Source organism: Megascapheus bottae, chromosome 18, assembly GCF_031878675.1.
Source record: "Megascapheus bottae isolate mThoBot1 chromosome 18, mThoBot2.hap1, whole genome shotgun sequence".
Classification (NCBI taxonomy): domain Eukaryota; kingdom Metazoa; phylum Chordata; class Mammalia; order Rodentia; family Geomyidae; genus Megascapheus; species Megascapheus bottae.
In genome coordinates this window covers 30,948,520-30,972,131 of record NC_143526.1, presented here as the reverse complement: position 1 = coordinate 30,972,131, position 23,612 = coordinate 30,948,520, and the positions used below count along the sequence as shown (strand labels likewise).

At 40.0% G+C, this 23,612-nt stretch overlaps 1 protein-coding gene and 1 non-coding gene across 2 annotated transcripts in view; both read left to right on the top strand.

Moving 5' to 3' along the window:
- The first annotated feature begins 5,420 nt into the window (after nucleotides 1–5,420).
- Nucleotides 5,421–23,612, top strand: part of Ncoa6 (nuclear receptor coactivator 6) — a 63,827-nt gene continuing 45,635 nt past the window's right edge. Inside the window, exons 1-4 of the mRNA XM_090352208.1 lie at nucleotides 5,421–6,887; nucleotides 16,638–16,916; nucleotides 19,743–19,898; nucleotides 23,399–23,521. Coding sequence (XP_090208334.1) covers nucleotides 16,685–16,916; nucleotides 19,743–19,898; nucleotides 23,399–23,521 — 511 coding nt within the window. The 5' untranslated portion in view covers nucleotides 5,421–6,887; nucleotides 16,638–16,684. The remainder of the gene's footprint in view (nucleotides 6,888–16,637; nucleotides 16,917–19,742; nucleotides 19,899–23,398; nucleotides 23,522–23,612) is intronic.
- LOC150050400 (U6 spliceosomal RNA) lies at nucleotides 15,374–15,476 on the top strand. Its single transcript, XR_016538781.1, has one exon. It is a non-coding gene; the product is annotated as a U6 spliceosomal RNA (small nuclear RNA).

Sequence of the window (23,612 nt, the reverse complement as noted above, 5' to 3'; positions counted from 1 at the left end):
TACTGCCAATTGTTTTCAGTCTTTCTCACCTCATCTTTTTTTCTGAACTTCAAAAGATTGTACAAGGGAGTTACTATTTAACATATCCATCTAAGTGTCCAGTGCTTCTTGGCACTCCATCCTATTCTTAAAAAAGACCACAGTGGCTGCCTAGGAGTTCAGTATACCTTTGCTAAGTTAATAAATGACTAAAGGATATATTATAGATGGACGCAATGACTGTTTGGTGGGAGATGTAATGACAGCCCTACAGTTGTATTTTATATACAAATCATATAAAGCAAAAGACCAGCACCTCTTTTGCTTATGGAGAATTGTATATTCTAGATAACCATAATCTATTAAGTCATTTTTTTGGCCACAACACCACTTCTGACTTTCTGTGTATGTGGTACAGAGGAATCAAACCTAGGGCTTCATGCATGTTAGGCAAGCACTCTACTACCACTAGGCCACACTCTCAGCCCTTATTTTTAATTTTTCGTTTAATTTTTTGCCCAAGGTCAGGTGGTGAACCTCCAACTTATGACTCCCACATAGCTGGGACTGCAGGTGTGTACCACAATATCTAGCTTTTTGGCTGAAATGGGATCTTGGTAACTTCTTTGGTCTAGGCTGGCCTTAAACCTCAGTTCCCTCAAACTCTGTCCCTCCAATATCTGAGATTAGAAGTATGTGTCACCATGTATCATTCCCCCCATTTTTTCTCATGAGGATTAAGATCTCACTTCTTTTCTCCAGTATGACCTTATCCTAACCAAATACATTTGCAGTGATCAAGTTACATTTGGAGGTATTAAAGTTTAGGGTGCAAATATACCTTTTAGAGGGATATAATTTAGTCTATAACAAGCGGCATTTGAGATGTTAGAGAGGCATTAAAGTTTACTAAGTAAATGGTAGAATAAGATTACAAGTGGGGTTAAGGAGAGATGAGCCAAGGGAATAATGGGCAGAGCAAAGAATAAAGAGTATTTAGGTAATAAAATAAGAGTCTGATTTGCTGGTGCAATGAGAAGTTATTAAGAGATGAGTTCAGAGTAGATTGTTGGGGATAAGTGAATGTTCCTGAATGAGTACAGAATTTTGAAGTGTAGCCTTGCACAAAAGAAGCTCAATTTACTGCAGAATTTTGAAGTGGTAGATAACTGAAATTTTGAATAGCTGATTCAAGCTTTAGGAAGGTTTTATGATTAGGTGATCATGGATAAACACTCTGGAGAAAAAAAAAACAACTAAATGGTCCATGATTTAACATCACCATTTACCTATGCAGTAACTTTTCATCATGATAATCAAGAAGAAATTTCTTTTTTTTGTCAGTCTTGAGGCTTGAACTCTGGGCCTAGGCACTGCCACGACCAGAGCTGGTGGCTCACACCTGTAATCCTAGCTACTCAGGAGGTTGAGATCTGTGGATCAAGGTTCAAAGCCAGCCCCAGCACAAAAAGACCTGAGACTCATCTCCAATTAAACTCTAGAAAATGGAAAGTGGGACTTGGCTCAAGGGTAGTGTTAGCCTTGAGCTGAAGAGCTCAGGAACAGAGCCCAGGTGGAGTTCAAGCCCAATAACCCACCAAAAAAGAAAAGAAAAGAAAAAAGAATCTCACAGTCTTTAGTTCTGGGCTGGCTTTGAACCTTGATCCTCAGATCTCAGCCTCCTGAGTAGTAGGATTTCAGGCAGAGCCACTGCGCTTGGCATTCTTCCTTTTTTGTACAGTATCAAGGCTTGAGCTCAAGAGACAAGTTGCTGTCTTTTCCATTAAAGGCTGGAGTCTACCACTTGATCCACAACTCTACATACAGCTTTTTGTTGCTTAATTGGAGATCAGAGTCTCAAAGACCTTCCTGCCCAGGCTGGCTTTGAATTGCAATCTTCAGATCTCAGCCTCCTGAGTAGCTAGGATTACAGGCGTGAGCTACTGCATCGGCTTATTCTCTTGTCTTTTTCCTGAGCTTGGTTCAGCTTTCCATAGTGTGTGTGTGTGTGTGTGTGTGTGTGTGTGTGTGTGTGTGTGTGTGTGTGTGTGTGTGTGTGTGTGTGTGTGTGTGTGTGTGTGTGTGTATACACATACATTCATATACATACATATGTTCATGCTGATCCTGCAGCATGAACTTAGGGCCTGGGTGCTGTCCCTGAGCTTCTTTTGTTCAAGGCTAGTGCCTTACTATTTTATAAGAATTGGGGACTTTCCTTCCTGAGCTTGCTTTGAACAGAAACCTTCATATCAGCCTCCTAGGAGTAGAGGCAGGAGCACCGACACCTAGCCTGCTTTCCATATCTCTTAAAACATCTGATTAATGGAAGGAATTGAGAAAGACTAGTTACTGCTGAGGCTAATGATATGTTCTTTTTTTGTGTCTTTTAGTAGTAGTTATATTGGCTCTGTCCACAATAAGACTGAATGCAAACGGTGAATACTTATTCAGACTGTGGTCAATAATTATCCCTAAGGGCTTTTCCTTATTTGTGTCTAGACAGTTCTTGGTTCTCTATTTGCATTGTGCATACTTTCTTTTCAGTGATAGTACTATTTAAATTCAGGGCCTTGTGTTTGGTAGGCAGGTGCTCTACTTCTGAGCCTCCAGTCCTGTTTTGTGCAGATTACTTTTGAGATAGGTTTTTGCTTCCTGCCTGGACATTTTACTTTCTGCCAGCACCATTTCTGTGTATATGGTACTAAGGAATCAAAACCAGGTCTACGTGCATACTAGGTAAGCACTCTATCACTAGATCAAACTCCTGGCCCCTCTTGCTTGGATTTCTTGCTCAGCTTTATTGCTCACAGCAGAATCACACTTCCAGTCCAACATTATGCTTATTAATTAGAGATGGAGTCTTCTCCCCAGGTTAGCTTCAAACTGCTATACTTCACTCTCAGCTTTCTGAGTAACTAAGATTATAGGCATAAGCCACCAGCTGCTAGCTCATAGTCATTATTTATGCATTTGTACAAGTTTAATTCATATAGTTAGTCTTTTTTTGTAGCGCTGGGAATCTAACCCAGGGCCTCTATATCATCTTAAAATTTTGGGTTAATATATCGGTGCCCTTTCCCATATGACTGTATGTATGTGCATATACTGGGGATTGAGCTTGGCATCTGGGCACTATCCCTGAGCTTTTTTGCTCAAGGCTAATGCTCTATTACTTAAGCCACAGCTCCATTTCTGGCTTTTTTGGTGCTTAATTGGAGATAAGAGTCTCAAGGACTTTCCTGCTGGGGCAGGCTTCAAATTGCAGTCCTCCTGAGTAGCTAGGATTATAGGTATGAGCCACCAGTGCTTGGCTTAATTATGTTTGCTTGCTTACTTGTTTGCTGTCTGTCTTTTTTCATTTATTGCCCATCTTGGGGCTTGAACTCTGGGCCTGAGTTCTGTCTTGGAGCTACACCTCTACTTCAGCTTTTTCTGTGCTTAATTGGGAATAAGAATCTCAAGGACATTCTGCTCAGGTTGGCTTGGAACCACGATCCTCAGATCTTAGCTTCCTGAGTATCTAGGCTTATAGGCGTGAGCCACTGGTGCCTGGTTTATGTCTGTTTTTTGTTTTTTGGAGGTTTTTTTGGTGCTAGTCCTGGGGCTTGAACTTAGGGCCTGAACAGTGTCCTTAAGCTTTCTCAAGGCTAGAGCTCTACCACTTTAGCCACAGCACTACTTCTGGCTTTTTTTATGTATGTGGTACCAAGGAATTGAACCGGGGTCTTCATGCATGTTAGGCAAGCACTCTTATCAGTAGGCCAAACTCCTGGCCCTTATGTCTGTTTTTTGTTTTTGTTTTGCCAGTCCTGGGCTTGAGCTCAGGGCCTGAGCACTGTCCTTGGACTTTCTCAAGGCTAGAGCTCTACCACTTGAACCTCAGCACCACTTCCAGCTTTTTTCTATATATGTGGTACCAAGGAATCGAACCCGGGTCTTCGTGCATGCTAGGCAAGCACTTTAACCATTAGGCCGAACTCCCGGCCCCTTATGTCTGTTTTTTGTTTTTTTTTTTTTTTTTGCCAGTCGTGGGCTTGAGCTCAGGGCCTGAGCACTGTCCTTGGACTTTCTCAAGGCTAGAGGTCTACCACTTGAGCCTCAGCACCACTTCCGGCTTTTTTTTCTATGTATGTGGTACCGAGGAATCGAACCCGGGTCTTCATGTATGCTAGGCAAGCACTTTAACCACTAGGCCAAACTCCCGGCCCCTTATGTCTGTTTTTTAATGAAGACATTTTGAATAGCAAACCTTAAAACTGTAAGCTCTTGAGTCAGAATTTTTCTTTGTCAGGTACAGGCAATTTTTTTTTTTTTTTTGTGTGCCAGTATTTGAGCTTGAACTTAGAGCTTCACATTCTCTTTAACTGAGGATCCCAGTTCAGAGCCAGTCCTCCCAGCCCAGAGAGGTGGTCCTTGAGCTTCATCTGTAATGGACCAGCAAAATGCTTGACAGGAAGGGTGGCTCAAATAGTAGAGCACCAACACTAAAGAGAGGAAGTCAGGTAGAGCATAAGTCCCTGACTTTAAGTCCTGGTAGTAACGCATACACACATGCAAGCATACATGCATGCAAGCATGCACGCGCGCACACACACACACACACATGCATACACACATGTATGCACACAACAAAAGACTTGAATAGTAAAATGTAGAGAAACTATAGCTCAGTATGTATATTTGTATTTGTAAGAACATAGAACCCATTACCTGATAAATGTAACTGTAACCCCTCATTACATCACCTGATAATAAAATACAATAATAAAAAAGCACCAAAAAATGTTTTGAAGAACTATTTATATGATCTTGATAAATATGGTTTATTGTTCCTGACTGTTAACATGATTTTCATAGAATTTCATCACATGTACTTGTCACATTCACAAATCTGTTCTTCTAGAGAAGAATGTTGTTTTCTCAAGTAATGTTATGATAAACTATCTTTGCATACATAGTCCTGTGTGTGAATTTCTTTAGGGTATCCATCCAGGAGTGAATAAGGTCAAATATTTCTCATGTTATCTGAACTTGGGTATAACTCTGTCTGTATCTGTGAGACTCATTTCGGGGGAGATGTTAAAATTTGATGTTATACAGCTTTCTGTTTTTGTCTTACTTGTATAAAGTTTGGCATTTGTCTAATTAATAGTGAAATCATCTTTTCATATTTCTCTAAGGCATTTGGGTTTCCTGGATATTAAAATTCCTAATCACATCCTTAACCTGTTTTTCTTTTGCCAGTTTGTAGAAATTTCTCATTAATTCTTTGCGTGTGGCTGACTCAAATATCCTGTGTCAGTTTATAACCTATCTGGCAATGATGTATCTTTTGTTAAAGCGCTTCTTTGATTTTGATGTCAGAATTAATCTATGTTCACCTTTATAATTTATACTTTTTGGATCTAGTTTGTTTTGTTTTGTTTTGCTTTGCTTTTTGCCAGTCCTGGGGCTTGAACTCAGGGCAGGAGTTTGGCCTAATGGTAGAGTGCTCACCTAACATACACAAAGCCCTGAGTTCAATTCCCTGGTACTGCTTACACAGTAAGGCTGGAAGTGGTGCTGTGGCTCAAGGGGTAGAGCTCTAGCCTTGAGAAAGTCCAAGGACAGTGCCCAGGCCCTGAGTTTTTTAGCCCTAGTACTGGCAAAAAAATAAATAAATAAAAAGACAAAAAGAAAGGAATGTTCTGCCAGGTACTGGTCACTCATGCTTGTAATCTTAGGTACTTAGGAGGCTGAGACCCAAAGGTTCAAAGCCAGCCAGGACAGAAAAGCCTCTGAGATTTTATTCCAATTTTCTAGCAAAATGTCAAACTGAAGTGATAGATGGAGCAAGAAAGTGATTGAGCAACAAAGCTAAGCGTGCAAGTTCTTGAGCTCAAGCTCTTGTACTGTGACAGATACAAAAATAGTGTGAACATCCACTTCTAGTCTGTCAAATGCAAAGAAATTATCACCATGGAACTGCCGCATGTTTTAATTTAAATTATAAAACAGTCCTCATGGTAGGATAGATATAGAAGTTATAGACAGCTGGGCACTGGTGGCTCACACCCGTAATCATAGCTACTCAGGAGGCTGAGATCTGAGGATCAGGGTTCAAAGCCTCCCCAGGCACTAAAGACCTAGAGACTCTTATCTTTAATTAACCACTAGAAAATGGGAAGTGGGGTGGTAGCTCAAGAGGTAGGGGGTAGCCTTGAGCTGAAGAGCTTAGGGACAATGCCCAGGCAAAGGGATTGGGGGGGAGGGGCGTGGGAATTCACTTGAGTTGAAGAGCTCAGGGACAGCACCCAGACCCAGAGTTCAAGCCCCATGACCCACCAAAAAAAATAAATAGGGTAAACATACTTGTGAAGGTAACCATTACAGAGGTATTTTGAAAATCCTCTGAACTTCTTTGATAATCATAATGAGGCTCACACCTTCAATCTGAGCTAGTCAGAGGCTGAGATCTGAGGATCGCAGTTCAAAGCCAGCCCTGGCACTAAAAAGTCGGTGAGACTCTTATCTCCAATTAATCACCAGAAAACTGGAAGTGGCACTGTGGCTCAAGGGGTAGAGCAATAGCCTTTGAGCTGAAGGGCTCAGGGAGAGTACCCAGGCCCAAAGTTATCAAGCTCCATGGTGGACAAAAACAAACAAACAAAAACAACAAAACTGCACTGTATTATAAATGATTTCTAATCCTTTACAATTCTTTCTAGAATTGATAAAAGAAATGATAAAAGTGATCTAGTCAGTCTCAAAAATTCACATTGAATGGATCTACTTGGTTTATAATTACTTATCTCTGATGTCTTTGTTCTTCTTCTTTGCCTTTTTCTTTTTGTCTAGGTCCTGGGAGGAATGGAGAGGGGTTCTACTGACTATCTTTTCTGAGAATGGTCAGAGGTCTTAAACAGGTCTGTTGATTTTATAGAATACAAATTAAAGTTTGATTTATAAAAGACTTAGCTTGAACTTAAAGGACTGAGTTAGAAATAAACTTTACTTTTTAAGAAGTTATTTTGAGGTCTGGGAATGTGGCTTAGTAGTAGAGTGCTTGCCTAGCATGCATGAATCCCTGGATTCAGTTCCTCATAAACAGAAAGAATAAAAATAAGAAATGGAAGTGGTGCTGTGGCTCAAGTGGTAGAGCACTAACCTTGAGCACAGAGAGGCCCTGAGTTAAAACACCCAGAACCAGCACCAAAAAAAAAAAAAAAAAGTTATTTTGATCTCAATGTTAGTGTATTTTACTTGGGTCAGCTGCATTTGTCATATGAGTTGGATCTAAACTAACTAAGCAAGATCTGCTTAATAAAAAAGTATACAGGCTTGGTATTACATGACTATAATAATCTTAGCACTGGGGAAGCTGAAGTAGGAGAATCAGCTTGCGATCAGCCTGGATTACATAGTGAGTTCATGACCAGCCTGACTACACATAGAGACTGAGTCTTGAAAAGAGGGGTTTGGGGATGAGAGAGAAGAGAAAAACATTTGAACCATGTATTTATTAGGTTAAATATGCATGACATAGCTGAACTCCACTGGCTACATGGGGGGAAAAAATAGGAAAAACTGATGAATTTGAGTCACCCGTGATTTTGGAAGGGAATGGAGACATGGATAAATCCTTAAAAAAGGAAGTAATGATTTGGCCCTTTCTGTTCTCAGAATTTATAAGTTGGGGGTGGGGAGTGTGGCCTCGTAGTAGAATGCTTACCTAGCATGCATGAAACCCTGGGTTCAATTCTTTGGTACCACATAAACAGAAAAAAGCCAGAAGTGGTACTATGGCTCAAGTGGCAGAGCACTAGCTTTGAGAAAGCTCAAGGACAGTGCCCAGGCCCTGAGTTCAAGCCCCAGGACTAGCCAAAAATTAAAATAAAATAAATAAATAAAAACATTGGCAAAGAAAAAAAAGGTACATTTCAGCTCTTAGAAGGGCAGGTGTAGCCATCAACAGTTTCTTCTCTGTTATCTACAGTGAACTTTACCATTGTTCAGATAAAAACTCTAGCATATGATTTCCTGAAGTTCTCTCGATAGTTCTTAGAAAACTGCTGATATCTTTGTGCCCTCCACCCCCCTCCGCCTTTGGGGATTTAACTGCCCTAGGATGTATTGTAATTTAAAGTCTCTGGTGATGTACATCTGTGTAATTTCCTATCTTTTTATTGTGTTTAATAATCTTGTTTGGTGGCAAGTATATCTATAGAATCACTATTCAGAAGTAGAATAGCTGAATAAATACAGCTATTTTGGGTAATTTAATTGCTGGTGTTTCACCAATTTACACTACTGCCAACAATGAATGAGAGTGTTGTTTCCCCTGTAACCTTACCTAGACAATCTATTACCAAGCTAATCTGATAAGTGAAATGTTTGCTTTTACTTATTACTTGTGAGGTTGCACTATATGTTTAGGTCTTATTTATATAAATTTTACTTTGAATTTTCTGTTCATGTCCATGTCCAAATTGTTGCTCTCTTTTTTTTTTTTGGCCAGGCCTGGGTTTGAGCTCAAGGCCTGAGCACTGTCCTTGGACTTTCTCAAGGCTAGAGCTCTACCACTTGAGCCTCAGCACCACTTCCAGGGTCTTCGTGCATGCTAGGCAAGCACTCTACCACTAGGCCAAACTCCTGGCCCAATTGTTGCTCTTTTTATTTTATGTATCTGTATAAGAACACACATAACTACTTAGGAGGCTGAGATCTGAGGATAGCAGTTCAAAGCCAGCCTAGGCACTAAAGAACATGAGATTCTTATCAGCAGTTAACCATTAGAAAACCAGAAGTGGCACTGTGGCTCAAGGGATAGGGCAGTAGCCTTGAGCTGAAGAGCTCAGGGATAATACCCAGGCCCAGAGTTCAAGCTCCATGACAGATAAAAATAAATAAATCAATCAATCAAAAATAAAACCACACATGTACATGTTTTTCTTTCTATAATGTCTATATGTAGGGAGATTTGGGTATTGGCTTTTGGGGGGAGATGTACAGAGCCTTGCATGTGGTAAGCATGCAATCTACCACTGAGCTATCATTTCAGCCCCAGGATTTGCTCTTTCTTCAGTGACATCATATGAGATTCTCTGCCATTTAGGTATTTTACTTGTATAAATTTAGATATTTACTTGTATAAATATTACATACACATATTCACACATGTGCACACATGCACAATGCACATGCCTCTGTATGTGTGTGTGTGTGTGTGTGTGTGTAATCATGGATCAGTTTCATTCTATTTTTATTTTTTCAGACTGGTAGATTTATATACTCTTTTTTTTTTTTTTTTTTTTTTTTTGGTGGGTCATAGGACTTGAACTTGGCCTGGGTGCTCAAGGCTACCACCCTACCCCTGGGTTTGGGCATTGTCCGTGAGCTCTTCATCTCCTGGCTACCACCCAACCCTTGAACCAAGCCCCACTTCCCATTTTCTAGATGTTAATTAGAGATAAGAGTCTCAGGTCCTTTTGTGCCTGGGCTGGCTTTGAACCTTGATCCTCAGATCTCAGCCTCCTGAATAGCTAGGATTTCAGGTATGAGCCACTGTGCCCCGCCAATATACTCTTTAAAAGACTAATTGTATTCACTGAATTTGTGTATGGTGCTTGCAAGTCTTAGCATATTTACAATAGAGGAACAAAAGCTTGAAAAAAAAAGTCTGTTTCATCTTTTTTTTGGAGAGGGGCCTGGTACTGGGATTTGAATCTCAGGGTCTCGCGCTTGTCACCTTATTTGATTGACTGGCACTCTACCTCTTGAGCTAGGCCTCCAGCTCATCTTTTTGCTGGTTATTATTTTGGAGATGGAATCTCTCCAACTGTTCTGCCTACATTGGCTTTAAACCACAATATTCTGGATCTCAACCACTGAGTACGACTATAGGTATGAGCTACCAGTACCCAGCTTTCATTTTCCTTTCAGTTAATGAAAGGAATAATGGAATGATATATAGAGGGGTTACAGTTACATTGGTCAGGTATTGGTGCATTACTTCTCGAACATTGATACTCCTCATGTTTTTGTCCCCTTTTCTCTCCCCGCTAATTTTATCTTTTTTTTCTTTTCCTTTTTGTTTTTGGCAGTACTACTGATTGAACTAGTACTGATCCTCCCACTCATTATGCAGGCATTTTACAATTTGAACCATGCCTTCCAAGCCCTTTTTATTATTACTTGAATAGCATCTCATTCCCAGGACAGCCTAGACTGCAATCCTCCTATTTATGCGTACCATGCAGCTGGGATGACCATGCAAACCACTGTACCTAGTTTTTTTTATTGGTTGGAATGGAATCCCTTGAATTTTTTCCCAGCTCAGCTTCCTAACTTCAGCCTCCCAAATAGCTAGAATTAGAGTGGTAAGCCACCATAACTGGCTTATTGATTATTGTTTGAATCAGATATTTAAGTCATTTCCCCCTACACCTTCACATAAGTATTTTATGACTGAATTTTCTTATTCTCTAGTGTGGCTATATTCCTAGATTCATAAACGTACTATTTTCTTATTGCTTTTTAGAAATTTACAATTCTGCTTTGTATTTCTGCTTTAACCTGAGTCCAGAGGTTCTGCTGTTACTTCAAGAGGAAAAAGTCTTTGTTTCTTGACTTTGTTTTGAATTTTAATTTGTGTATTGTCATCAATTCATTGTCCTTGGTGGGGTTTTTGTTTGTTTGTTTTTTGCCAGTCTTGGGGACTGATCTCAGGGCCTGAGCACTAACTTCAAGCTTTCATCAGGACTAGTGCTCCACCACTTGAACCACAGCTTTTCTATGTATGTGGTACCAAGGAATCGACTCTGGGTCTTTGTGCATGCTTAGCAAGCACTCTACCACTAGGCCAAACTTCTGGCCCTGTCCTAGGTTTTTTTTTTTTTTTTTTTTTGCCAGTCCTGGGCTTGAGCTCAGGGCCTGAGCACTGTCCTTGGACTTTCTCAAGGCTAGAGCTCTACCACTTGAGCCTGAGCATGTCCTAGGTTTTTAAGATTAAGATTTTCTATTTAACTTTCTTTAGTATTCTCCATTTTTAATTAAAAATAAGTAATCATTTTCCCCTATTATTAACTACTAATATATAGTTATAATTTCAACAGTATAATACCAGTACTTGTGGGGGGGCGAGGTTCCAGGAGCATGGCCTAGTGGTAGAGTGCTTGTGTAGCATGCATGAAGGCCTGGGTTTGATTCCTTGGTACCACATACATTTTAAAAAAAAAAAAACAAAAACCCTGGAAATGGTGCTGTGGCTCAAGTGGTATAGTGCTAGCCTTGAGAAAACCCAAGGACAGTGCCCAGGTGCTGAGTTCTAGCCCCAGCACTGACAAAAACAAAAACTTGACATCAATGTAAAATTGTAACACCCAGCTTAAAGATGTTGTAATCTAATCTTGTTAAAGTAATTGATTCTTTTTTGAAGCAAAAATAATGAATTTTTTTTTTTTTTTTTTTTTTTTTGCCAGTCCTGGGCTTGAGCTCAGGGCCTGAGCACTGTCCTTGGACTTTCTCAAGGCTAGAGCTCTACCACTTGAGCCTCAGCACCACTTCCGGCTTTTTTTTTTCTATGTATGTGGTACCGAGGAATCGAACCCGGGTCTTCATGCATGCTAGGCAAGCACTTTAACCACTAGGCCAAACTCCCGGCAAAAAATAATGAATTTTTTGTCCATAACTGTTTGTTTGTCTTAGTTTTATTTTTATTTAGGTCCTGGGGCTTGAACTCTGGGCTTAGGCAATGCCCCTGAGCTCTTCAGCTCAAGGTTAGTGCAATACCACTTGAGTCACAGCACCATTTCTTGTTTCCTGGTGGTTAATTGGAGATAAGAGTCACAGACTTTTGTTCCCAGGCTGGCTTTGAACTGCGATCTTTAGATCTCAGCCTCCCGAGTAGCTAGGATTACAGGCGTGAGCCACCAGGTGCTCAGCTGTCTATAACTTCTATATCTATCCTACCATGAGGACTGTTATATAACTTAAACTAAAAATATCTGGCAGTTGCATTATGATAATTTCTTTGCATTTGACAGATTAGGAGTGGAGTATAGTGAGTGCTGTTAAGGCTTGAGGCCATGGTTTCATGTTCTTTTTCTTCTTCTTCTTCTTCTTTTTTGTTGGTCCTGGGGCTTAAACTCAGGGGGTTGAGACTGTCCCGGAGTTTTTCTGCTTGAGGCTACCACTGTAGCTACCACTTCTGGTGGTAAATTGGAGATGAGAGTGTCACAGATTTTCCTGCCCAGGATTACAGGTGTAAGCCATCAATGCCCAGCTAGTTTTTTTGTTTTTGGTTTTGGTTTTTTTGGCAGACCTAGAGCACTGTCCTTGGGTTTCTTGAAGCTAGAGCTCTACCACTTGAGCCACAGAACCACTTTCAGCCTTTTCTATGTGTGTGGTACCGAAGAATCAAACCAGGGTCTTCATGCATGCTAGGCTAACACTCTACCACTAGGCCAAACTCACAACCTAGTTTCATGATTCTTAACATGAAGTTGGCATAAGTTCTTGAGGAAAAAACTTTACGACAATTGTTTAACATTCTCTACATACAGAATTGACTTGCTAATATGTGGGATTTGCATTGACTTGTTGCAAAGATAAGTCATCTTTTAATTTCTTTATAATACTGTTTCCTTCCTTTTCTCCTTTCTTGCCTCCCTCCCTCCCTCCCCTCTCTTTCTATCACTTTCTTTTTCTAGATTTCTGATTTGGCTGCTACTTTGAGATACAAGCTCCCAAAATGCCAGCTTCTTTGGACTTAGAAGATGACCTGGATAAGTGATAAAAAAAAAAAAATAAACACATTTTGGTGAGTGAAAACTTAAGAGAGTAGATAAGGCCCAAAATAATGTCTATCATTTAGGTTTTTCTGGTACTACCTTTCTTTTGGTGGAGCTGCTAAAATGCACGAAGTGTAACTCAAGTGATAGAGTGACTCCCTAGCAGGCAGGAAGTCCTCAGTTTAAACCTCAGTACTGGCCACGTTCTTTTTTGAGCCATCAAATACAATATATTATTTATCTTTAGCTTTTTTCTTTTTTTGCCAGTCCTGGGACTTGAACTTCAGAGCCTGGGTACTGTCCTCGTGCCTTCTCAAGGCTAGTGCTCTGGCATTTGAGCCACAGCACCCCTTCCTGCTTTTTCTGTGTATATGGTACCAAGGATTTAAACCCAGGGCTTTGTGCATGTTAGGTAAGTGTTCTACCACTAGGCCACACTCCCGGCCTGAAAATAAGTCTTGTAAATCTTTTGTTGTTGTTATTTTTTCTCAGGCTTGAACTCAGGGCCTCAGGGATGTTCCTTAACCTTTTTTTTTTTTTTTTGATGGGTCCTGGGGCTTGAACTCTGGGCCTGGGCACTGTCCCTGAGCTCTTTAGCTCAAGGCTACCGCCCTACCTCTTTAGTCACAGCACCACTTCAGGTTTTCAAGTAGTTAATTGGAGATAAAAGTCTCATGGATTTTAGTGCCCAGGCTGGCTTTGAACCACGATCCTCAGATCTCAGCCTCCTGAGTAGCTAGGATTACAGGCGTGAGCCACCACACCCAACTTCCTTAACCTTTTCTTACTCAAGCCTAGTATTCTACCATTGAGCTATGGCTCCACTTCTGGCAGTTATTTAGAGATAAAAGTCTCATAGTCTTTCCTGAGAGGGCTTCAAACTATGATTCTCAGATCTAGCCTTCTGCGTGCTAGTGCTGTAGCTGTGAACCACCAGACCCAACTCATAAATCTCCTTTAAAGTAGAACAGGGCTTTTCATATAATTTTAACTGATATAGTCTAATTATACAAAAATAAACATCATTATATTTTCATGCATGTATATAACATACTTTATTTACTGCCCCTGTCCTGCCATTATCCTCTCTTTTCCTTTTTTTCTCATCATCCCCCTCCTGACTCCCTCTTGCCAAGTAGTCCTTCCCAGCCTCTACTTTCATGTCATCTTGTTTTTGTCTTAATAATCTAGAATCTGCATATGTGGGGAAACATTTAGTGTTTGTTTTTCTGGGTCTGGTTGATTCGTTTAACATGATACCCTCCAGTTTGTTTTTCCTGTAAACACTATGATTTTGTTTTTCTTTATACCAACATTTCTTTATCCATTCATCTGTTATAGTCTTTTGAGAATTAGTTGATTGCCCATTTATTGATTGGATTCTATGTCCATCATTTCAATCATTTCATAATCTTTGGAGCCAGTTATTGGAAGAGCTATGAACTTTAGAGTAGTCACCTTGCCTTTCTTTCATATATTTATGATTTTGTGTTCCATTTTTGTTGTTGTTGTTGTTTGTTTTGCCACTTTTGGCGCTTGAACTGTCTCTGAGCATTGTCCTTGGGCTTTCTCAAGGGTAGTGCTCTGCCACTTGAGCCATAGTACCACTTTTGGCTTTTTCTGTGTATATAATATGGGGAATCAAACCCAGGGCTTCATGCATGCGAGGCAAGTACTCTACCACTAGGTTACACTCCTGTCCCTTTGTGTGTGTGGGTTATGGGGCTTGAACTCTGTGCACGGGCACTGTTCTTGAGCTCTTCAGCTCAAGGGTACCACCCTACTCCTAGAGCCATAGCCCCACTCCCCTTTTCTAGTGATTAATTGAAGATAAGAGTCTCAGGATCTTTAGTGCCCAGGCTGGCTTTGAACCGTGATCCTCAGATCTCAGCTTCCTGAGTAGCTAGGATTACACGAGTGAGCCACCACACCCGGCTTGTTCATATTTTTATATGTGGGCCTTCTTATTGACTAGACATCTTTTTTTTTTTTTAATTTTCCCCATTCTTAGGGCTTGAACTCAGGGCCTGGTCACTGTCTCTGAGCAGCTGCTGCTTCTGCTTCTCCTCCTCCTTGTGCTTCTCTTCCTCCTCCTCCTCTTCTTCCTCCTCCTCCTCCTCCTCTTCTTCCTCCTCTTCCTCCTTCTCCTCCTCCTCTTCCTCTTCCTCCTTCTCCTGGGGTTTGAACTCAGGGCCTGGTCACTGTCCTTGGGCACTTTTTGCTTAAGGCTAGCACCCTGCCACTTGAGCCACAGCACCACTTCTGGCTTTTTCTGAGTATGTGGTACCGAGGAATCGAATCCAGAGCTTTGTGCATGCTAGGCGAGGATGTACCTGGTGCATGCTACCACTAGGTTACACTCCCAGCTTCCCGAGAGTTTCCTTTACTCAAAGTTAGTGCTCTACCACTTGAGCTACAGCACCACTTCTGGCTTTTTTTGTGTATGTTATACTGAGGAATCAAACCCACGCTAGGCAAGCACTCTCTGAGTAAGCCATGTTCCCATCCCCTGATTAGGCTTCTTTTGAAGATCCAGTCCCCAATATTGTTTAGAAAGGAGAAAATAAAACAGATACAACATCAGATATAGATATATAATAAACTAATAAAAGACGACTACTGTGCTAGTTTAGTATATATACTTATATTGGAATAATATAGAGAAGATGTGAATGGCTCTTATACAAGGATGAAATGTAAATTTGTAGAATGTTTCATATTTGGGGGAAGGAGAAGAATATGAACAGGTACAATATGAAGTTCATTAAAAAGTTGATAATGGAACACACCTTAAAAAATTTAACAAGAAAGTTAAAATCAACATATGCTCAAAAAAGACAACCATACCAAAAAAATACATAAAAAAGAGGAAGCTGGGTGCCAGTGACTCATGCCTGTAATCCTAACTACTTAAGAGGCTGAGATTTGAGAATCACAGTTCAAAGCCAGCCCAGGCATAAAAGTCCATGAAACTCTTATCTCCAATAACTACCAGAAAACTGGAAATAGCCCTGTGGCTCAAGTAGTAGCCTTGAGCTGAGGAGCTCAGGAACAGCACCCAGGCCCAGAGTTCAAGGCCCGCGATTGACAATCAATCAATCAATCAATAAATGGGATATGACAGGGAAAGGAAAAATGAGGATGAAAGGGGGAAAGAGAGAGAGTGAGGGGAAGAGAGGAAGAGAGAAGGAGGGTGAAGAAACTAAACTTACTATGGAGCCTAGGCTGTCCTTGAACTCAAGATTTTCTTCCTTCAGCCTCCCAAATTCTGGGATTGTAGATATACACCACCATTCTCAGTGTTCATAAGTTTTTTTGAGGGGAGAGTTAGCAGTACTGGCTGGGCATCAGTGGCATGTCATGCCTGTAATTCTAGCTACTCAGGAGATCTGAGGATCAAAATTCATAGCTAACCCAGGAAGGAAAGTCCATAAGACTTATCTCTAATAAACTATGGGAAAAGCCAGAAGTGGAGCTGTGGCTCAAGTGGTAAAGTCTAGCCTTGAGCAAAAGAAACTGAGGAGTAGCACCCAAGCAATACTAAAACAAAAAACAAGACAGAATTGGGGAGAATTCTTTGTGAATTCTGATCTTGGTGTCTGCCAAGTTCTAGGGACTGTGTTCTTTGGTTGTAGCTGAGCCTATTGTGGTTCCTACCATAGTGTTTAGTGTTGTATTCAGATGGGTATTGTACACACATGAAGAGCAGTTGGCCCTTATATAGAATATCTTGATGAAAACAGTTTGTTTCTTTGTTATTTCTTATATTTTTAACATGGCCTTATTTAGCAAATAACGTAGAGTTTCCACATAACTATGGGTTATACATTGTTAAATATATAATACTAAATTTTAATATTCTTTTTGAATCCTCTCTCTTCAAAGGTTCTTTCATTTTCTACTTTGCATATGCTTCTGGAATAATATTCACCATGGTTTTAGATGACCTTCCAAACTTAGAAGACATCTATACTTCCTTGTGTTCATCAACAGCAGAAGACTCAGAGATGGATTTTGATTCTGGACTAGAAGATGACACAAAAAGTGACAGTATTTTGGAAGATTCCACAATTTTTGTAGCCTTCAAAGGAAATATAGATGATAAGGACTTCAAATGGAAATTGGATGCAATATTGAAGAATGTGCCCAATTTGTTACACATGGGTAATTTGCTTTAACTATTGTTTCCTTTCTGTTACTGTTTTAAAAATATATGCTCCTGTGTGGTTACCTTCAGTTGTGCAAAGTCAACACTATATCGAAGGGCAGCATTGGGATTTATAATTATAATTTTTAAGTACATGGTATAATTGAGCCACAGTACCACTTCCAGTTTTTGAGTGATTAATTGGAAGTAAGAATTTCATGGGGACTTTTCTGTCTGGGATGGCCTTGAACTACTATCCTCAGATCTTAGCCTCCTGAGTAGCTAGGATGATAGACATGAGCCATCAGTACCTGACTCAGTGTTCAGTATGTGTGCGTGTTTGCATATATATGTATATTGGCACCCAGTATTTCTATATAATTTCATTTGAAATTTGTGACTAATATGTTCTCAGCTTCTCAATTTGTGTACATTTAACTGAGTCCAAAAGTAAACCTTAAGCTGTGCGTGGTGGCTCAAGCCTGTAATCCTAGCTACTCAGGAGGCTGAGATCTGTAGATCCAGGTTCAAAGCCAGCCAGGTTCAAAGCCAGCGCAGGCACTAAAGAACCTGAGACTTATTTCTAATTAATCACTAGTAAACAGGAAGTGGGACCATGGCTCAGGGGTAGCAGGGTAGCCTTGAGCTGAAGAGCTCAGGGACAATACCTAGGCCCAGAGTTCAAGCCCCATGACCCCCCCAAAAAAAGGTAAACCTTATTTAGTTCATTTAAACTCAACCTTTATCTGTACCTCACACCATTTTACATGACACACAAAAGTGTGTCATGTAAACTTGACTGTTTTTAATTTTTTTTTTTTTTGCCGGTTCCGGGCTTGAACTCAGGGCCTGAGCACTGTCCTTTGGCTTTCTCAAGGCTTGAGCTCTGCCACTTGAGCCACAGCACCACTTCCGGCTTTTTATATGTACATGGTACTGAGAAATGGAACACCAGTCTTTATGCATGCTAGGCAAGCACTCTACCACTAGGCCGAACTCCTGGCCCCCTGTTTTTGTTTTTATTTTTGTTTTTGTTTTGTTAAAGAATTTATTAACATTGATTTTTACATCATACCTCAAATGACGTATTTAACAAACAAGTATTCAAGAAGGGAATATATACAATCACTGGCACTTAGATTTTAGAACATAATTAAAATTAGGCTGAGGGTTTGTATGTCATAGATACATATTAATCTATGTCATAAAACATTATGTCTATAGAGTCATAGATTTTTATGTCTATGTAGTTGTGTTTATATTTCCAATACCATGTCCATAGCATTGGGTGCGCAAATATTGAGTCCTCGCTCTTGTACTGTTTGGATCTAATAGTCACATATTAAGGATACCATGCACCTTTTGTTCCTTTGGTCTTGACTTGTCTCATTCAACATGATTCACTCTAGATTCATCCACTTCCCTGCAAATGCCATTATTTTACCTTGTCTGTTGGCTATGTAGAATTCCATTGTATATACATACCACATTTTTTGTATCTATTCATCTGCAGTAGGGCATCTGGATTGTTTCCATCGCCTGGCTATTGTGAATAGTCCAGAGTGAACATAGCTGAGCAAGTGCCCTTATCATATCCTGGGTTATGATGTTCAGAATAGATGCCCAGGAGTGGTATGGTGGAATCATAGGGAAGTCTATTTTCAGTTCTTTAAGAAACCTCCACACTGCTTTCCAGAGTGGCTGAACTTGCTTACAATCCCACCAGCAGTGCAGTAGGGTTCCTTTTTCTCCACAACCCTGCCAGCATCTGTCATTGTCTGAGTTCAAAATCTTGCCTGCCCCCCATTTTTAATTTTTTTGCATGTATTATCTCATGTACTCACAAACTTATGAAGTACTTTTGTTTTGATTGTTTTTTGTTTTGTTTTGCCAGTGGTGGGGCTTGAATGCAGAGCCTAGGCACTGTCCCTGAGCTTCTTTCTCTGTGCTCAAGGCTAGCACTCTACCACTTGAGCCACTTCTGGCTTTTTTTGTTTATGTGTTACTGAAGAATCAAACCCTGGGCTTCATGCATGCTAGGCAAGTGCTCTACTACTAAGCCTTATTCCCAGCCCCTTGATTGGGTTTTTGAGACAGAATCTTCACTATATAGCTCAGCCTTGAACTCAAGATTCTTCTGCCATGGGCTAGGAATATGGGTTGGATTTCTCAGTACCATGTAAATGGAAAAAGCTAGAAGTGGTGCTGTGGCTCAAGTGGTAGAGTTCTAGGCTTGAGCAAAAGAGGCTCCGGAGCCAGGCCTGGTGGCTCACACCTGTAGTCCTATTCAGGAGGCTGAGATCTGAGGATCGAGGTTCGAAGCCAGCCGAGCACTAAATAGTCTTTGAGACTCTTATCTGCAATTAATCACCAGAAAACTGGGAGTGGTACGCTGTGCCTCAAGGGATAGGATGGTGGCCTTGAGTTAAAGACCTCAGGGACAATGCCCAGGCCCAGAGTTCAGGTTCCATGACCAACCAGAAAAAGAAGCTGCAGGACAGTGCCTAGGCCCTGAGTTCAAGCCCCAGGACAGGCAAAAAAACCCTTTTGCGTTAGCTTCTGGAGTGCTGGGATTACAGGTGTGGACCACTGTGCCAAGTTGAAATAGTTCAGTTTTATTTTGTTTTGCATAGATTTAGAGAAGAGAAATGTAAGCTGCAGAAAGAACTCAGTTATTCATGGTCACCTGTATACCTAAGTGGCAATTCAGGGATTAGATTTGAAGTCTGTCTTAATGCCAGAGCCTAAATTCAGACAACGGGTATTGTCTTTTACTCTTTCATTTGCATGTTAGTTGTACACATTCTGATTGGTACACAATTTCTAATATTTTCTTTCCCAAGAATCCAGCAAGCTAAAGGTACAGAAGGTGGAGCCTTGGAACAGCGTGCGTGTGACATTCAACATCCCCCGGGAAGCAGCGGAGCGATTACGGATCCTGGCTCAGAGCAACAACCAGCAGCTGCGGGATCTGGGGATTCTCTCCGTTCAGATTGAAGGTCTTTTAACTTTGTCTTTGCATTTGTAGACAAAAATGTAACAATAGTGGAATATAGCATGGTTTCCAACACTGCTTTGTCTTAGTCCTTTACTCTTTTTTTAATTTTTGTCACTCATGGGAATTAAACTTGGGGTTTAGGTGCTATCCCTGAGCTCTTTTTGTTCAATGCTACCACTATGAGCCACAGCTCTACTTTGGGTTTTCTGTGGTTAATTAGAGATAAGAGTCTCACAGTCTTTCCTTCCTTGACTGGCTTTGAATTGCAATGCTTAGATTTCATTCTTCTGGTAGCTAGATTTATATGTGAGTCACCAATGCCCAGCTATTCCTTTACTGTTAAGTTTCAGAATGCCAATAGTTTATGTAACCTGTGGTTCACATTGCAATTCATTGAGATAAAGAGGGACTGAGCTGGGTGTCTGTGGCTCATACCTGTAACCCTAGCTCCTAAAAACAAAACAAAAATCCAGGGCAGATTGTTACATAGCTGGGTCCTGATGTTCTTCAGCTTTCATAGCTTCAGAGTCCATCCAATTCTTTGCCTAATTTTGGTAATTATTCTCAGACTTTGAATTCATTGGTAACATAGCCAGGAACTCATTTGTCTTTCAAAGGATATCTGACTTCAATAGCTTCTCGTTGTTGAATAAACTTTTAATATTTTATTTATGTATCAAATTGAGAGAGCCTGAACAACTATTTTATAGCAGTATTTACTTTCACATATTTTCATGTGAATGACTTTTTAGCTGTTTAGTAACTCTTGAAAGAATAAAAGCCTACTTACTGTTTACTGCTCTTGAAAGAATCAAGATCATCATCAGGCCTTTGTGTTCAGACTTCCACTTTCCTTTCTTACCAAGTTTTCCAACCTTTGGATCTTTCTTTAGGTTTGTTGAATAAACACATGATTCTTACTTCTGCTGTAGGTCCTTTGTTTTGATGCCTTCTGTGTAAGGTGTACTGTCCTCTTCCATTTTCCTTTTAGTTAATGTCTACTCAGCCTTCAAATATCAGCTTTAATCTTGGGGTTGTATTTTCTGAACTTTCTGGTTCTAACAAAAGTCTGTTTCTTTCTCCTAGATCATTTTGTTTTTAAAGAAAATATGGCAAGATACTTTTGTTACAATAATAATTCTATTTTACTCACTTTTGTTTGTTGAGATAGGGTCTCATTATGTAGTATAGGTGTGCATTACCATACCCAGAATAATTAGGATCATTGTGTTATTCCCTCATAGATTGGAAGCCTCAATAGGACAGGCAGCCGCATGTCTGATTTTGTTCACTTTTTTATTTCTGGCTCACCTTATGCACTTGAGTTGTCTTAGTAAACATGTTGAATGGAAGCAAGGAAATGCTATTTTCAGCATCACTTTGCTCTGGCATTTGAAATGTAATTATAAGTAAAATGTAGCCCTTGCTGTTATATATTTACTATATGATAGATGTAAATACCAAGTGTAGGGGAGCCCGCAGGATTTTTTTCTCTTTTGATGGCACAATATACTAGAATTATCTTTTTCCCTTCTGTACTGATGCAAACAAGTTGGCAACCAGAGATTCCAGCCCTCCCTTCTACTTACAGACCAAACTCTACTGACTCGGTCTAGAACAAAAATGTTCGATGAAACCTCAGCAGCTGAAATGATCACTATCAGGAGTGATATATATTTTGTACAGTAGACTATAGATTGCTGTGCCCCAAGACAGACAATAACAACTCAGATTATTTAGAGTCTTGTACTTTTTTCTTTTTTTTTTTTTTGGTCAGTTGTGGGGCTTGAACTCTGGGTCTGGGCTCTGTCCCTGAGCTCTTCAGATTAAGGCTACCACTCTACCCCTAGAGCCACAGCACCTCTTTCAGTTTTCTGGTGGTTAATTGGATATGAAGAGGCTCACAGTCTTTAGTGCCTGGGTTGACTTTGAACCTTGATCCTCATATCTCAGCCTCCTGAGTAGCTAGGATTATAAGGGTAAGCCAGCATGCCTTAGTATCATGATTGGCTATAGTCTTGTAATCTTGACTCCTCCTGTAAGCAAGTCAGAGAATATTGTAGACTTTAGTGATTGTTCCTTAATATTAAGACATTGTTTCTTATGAATTTCCCTTGTTAAAGTACGCACCAAAAGCTGATTACACAATGGAGACTGTCCTGTGCCTCTCTTAGCTTTCTGCTTTATTTTTGGACTGAAAATGAAGACTAGGTTGGTGTATGCAAACTTTTCACTACTCAGGAAAAGGCAACTGTATTGAACTGTCCACAAAGTGGTGGGATGTCTTCCATAGCAACAATATCAAAATATGGAGTAAATGCAAGAAACATTCTAAAACTTATTTCAGTGACGGTTTTATCATTGGACCAAGTAAAATTTAAGTTACCTATACATTTTGGGTCTGGTTAATTGGAACACTTACAGTGATTACCTACTAGGGTTTTAAGAAATTTAAATGAGAAAGTCTTTGTAAACATTAAAAACTTTATAATGGATGTTAAAGGAAAAGAAGGCAAATGTAACCTGTGTTGTAAATGGCCAATGAATTCTCTCTGAAACTCAATATGTTGGCTTTCAATTCTGAAAACAATGCATCAATGAAGCAAAATAAATAAAACCTTACATAGAAGAATATAGCTCATTTACACAGTTCATGCTTAGAACAAGCAAGACTCCTAGCACTAGAAGCTATACAAATACTATACTTATCAAGCATCACAAAGATGGATTAGTAGCAACCAATGTACTCTTTTTTTTTATATGACCTTCTTTGCTGGAAATCATTTAATGTTGAATCTATTGAAAGGAAATTGGTATTTTGCTCACAAGTATTAACCGTGTTGCAATGCCATGCTATCATATAAATTCCAAAATCTGGGACCTTGAAAACTTGTGAGTATGTTTCTTTACAATTCTCTTGCACATATGTGACATAATGTAATTGGTGAACTGGTTGAAAATACATATTCAAGGTCTCTGTGATACTAAGCATCACTAATGATTGACCATTTGCCCCATTATAAGTGAGAAATGGTTATGATCTTCTTGAGACCTCCTTAAATAAATTGGTGAACTGGTTGAAAATACATATTCAAGGTCTCTGTGATACTAAGCATCACTAATGATTGACCATTTGCCCCATTATAAGTGAGAAATGGTTATGATCTTCTTGTGACCTCCTTAAATAAATAAACCTGTTCAGAAGTGTTGACCAAAGACTCACTGAGTCTTAAGCTGAGTATAGAGACACAGTGACAGATGCTTGTAATCCCAGCACTCAGGAGATAGAGGCAGAAGGACCTTGAGTTCAAGGCCATCCTGAACAATATAACTGCTATGTCAGTGCCTTCAAAATCCAGGTAGAATTGCCTCATCTTTTTTGTGGTGATAAATTTAATATAATCCTTTAAAAATGGAAAAGTAAACCTCAAGTGTACGTGCTTTAAACAAAATTCACATCTTCCGATTATTTCTATTTTATAATTTGACTATCATTTTCAGGGGAAGGTGCTATCAACCTGGCTTTGGCTCAGAACCGAAGTCAAGATGTGAGAATGAATGGACCCATGGCAGCTGGAAATTCTATTAGAATGGAGGCAGGATTTCCTATGGCAGGAGGCCCAGGTGAGACAGTCTCAGTTGTATGGTATTTTAACTAATTTCCTTTTTTTACTCTATTTGTTAAGGTCTGATCATCCAAGTCCTGCAAGGTGTG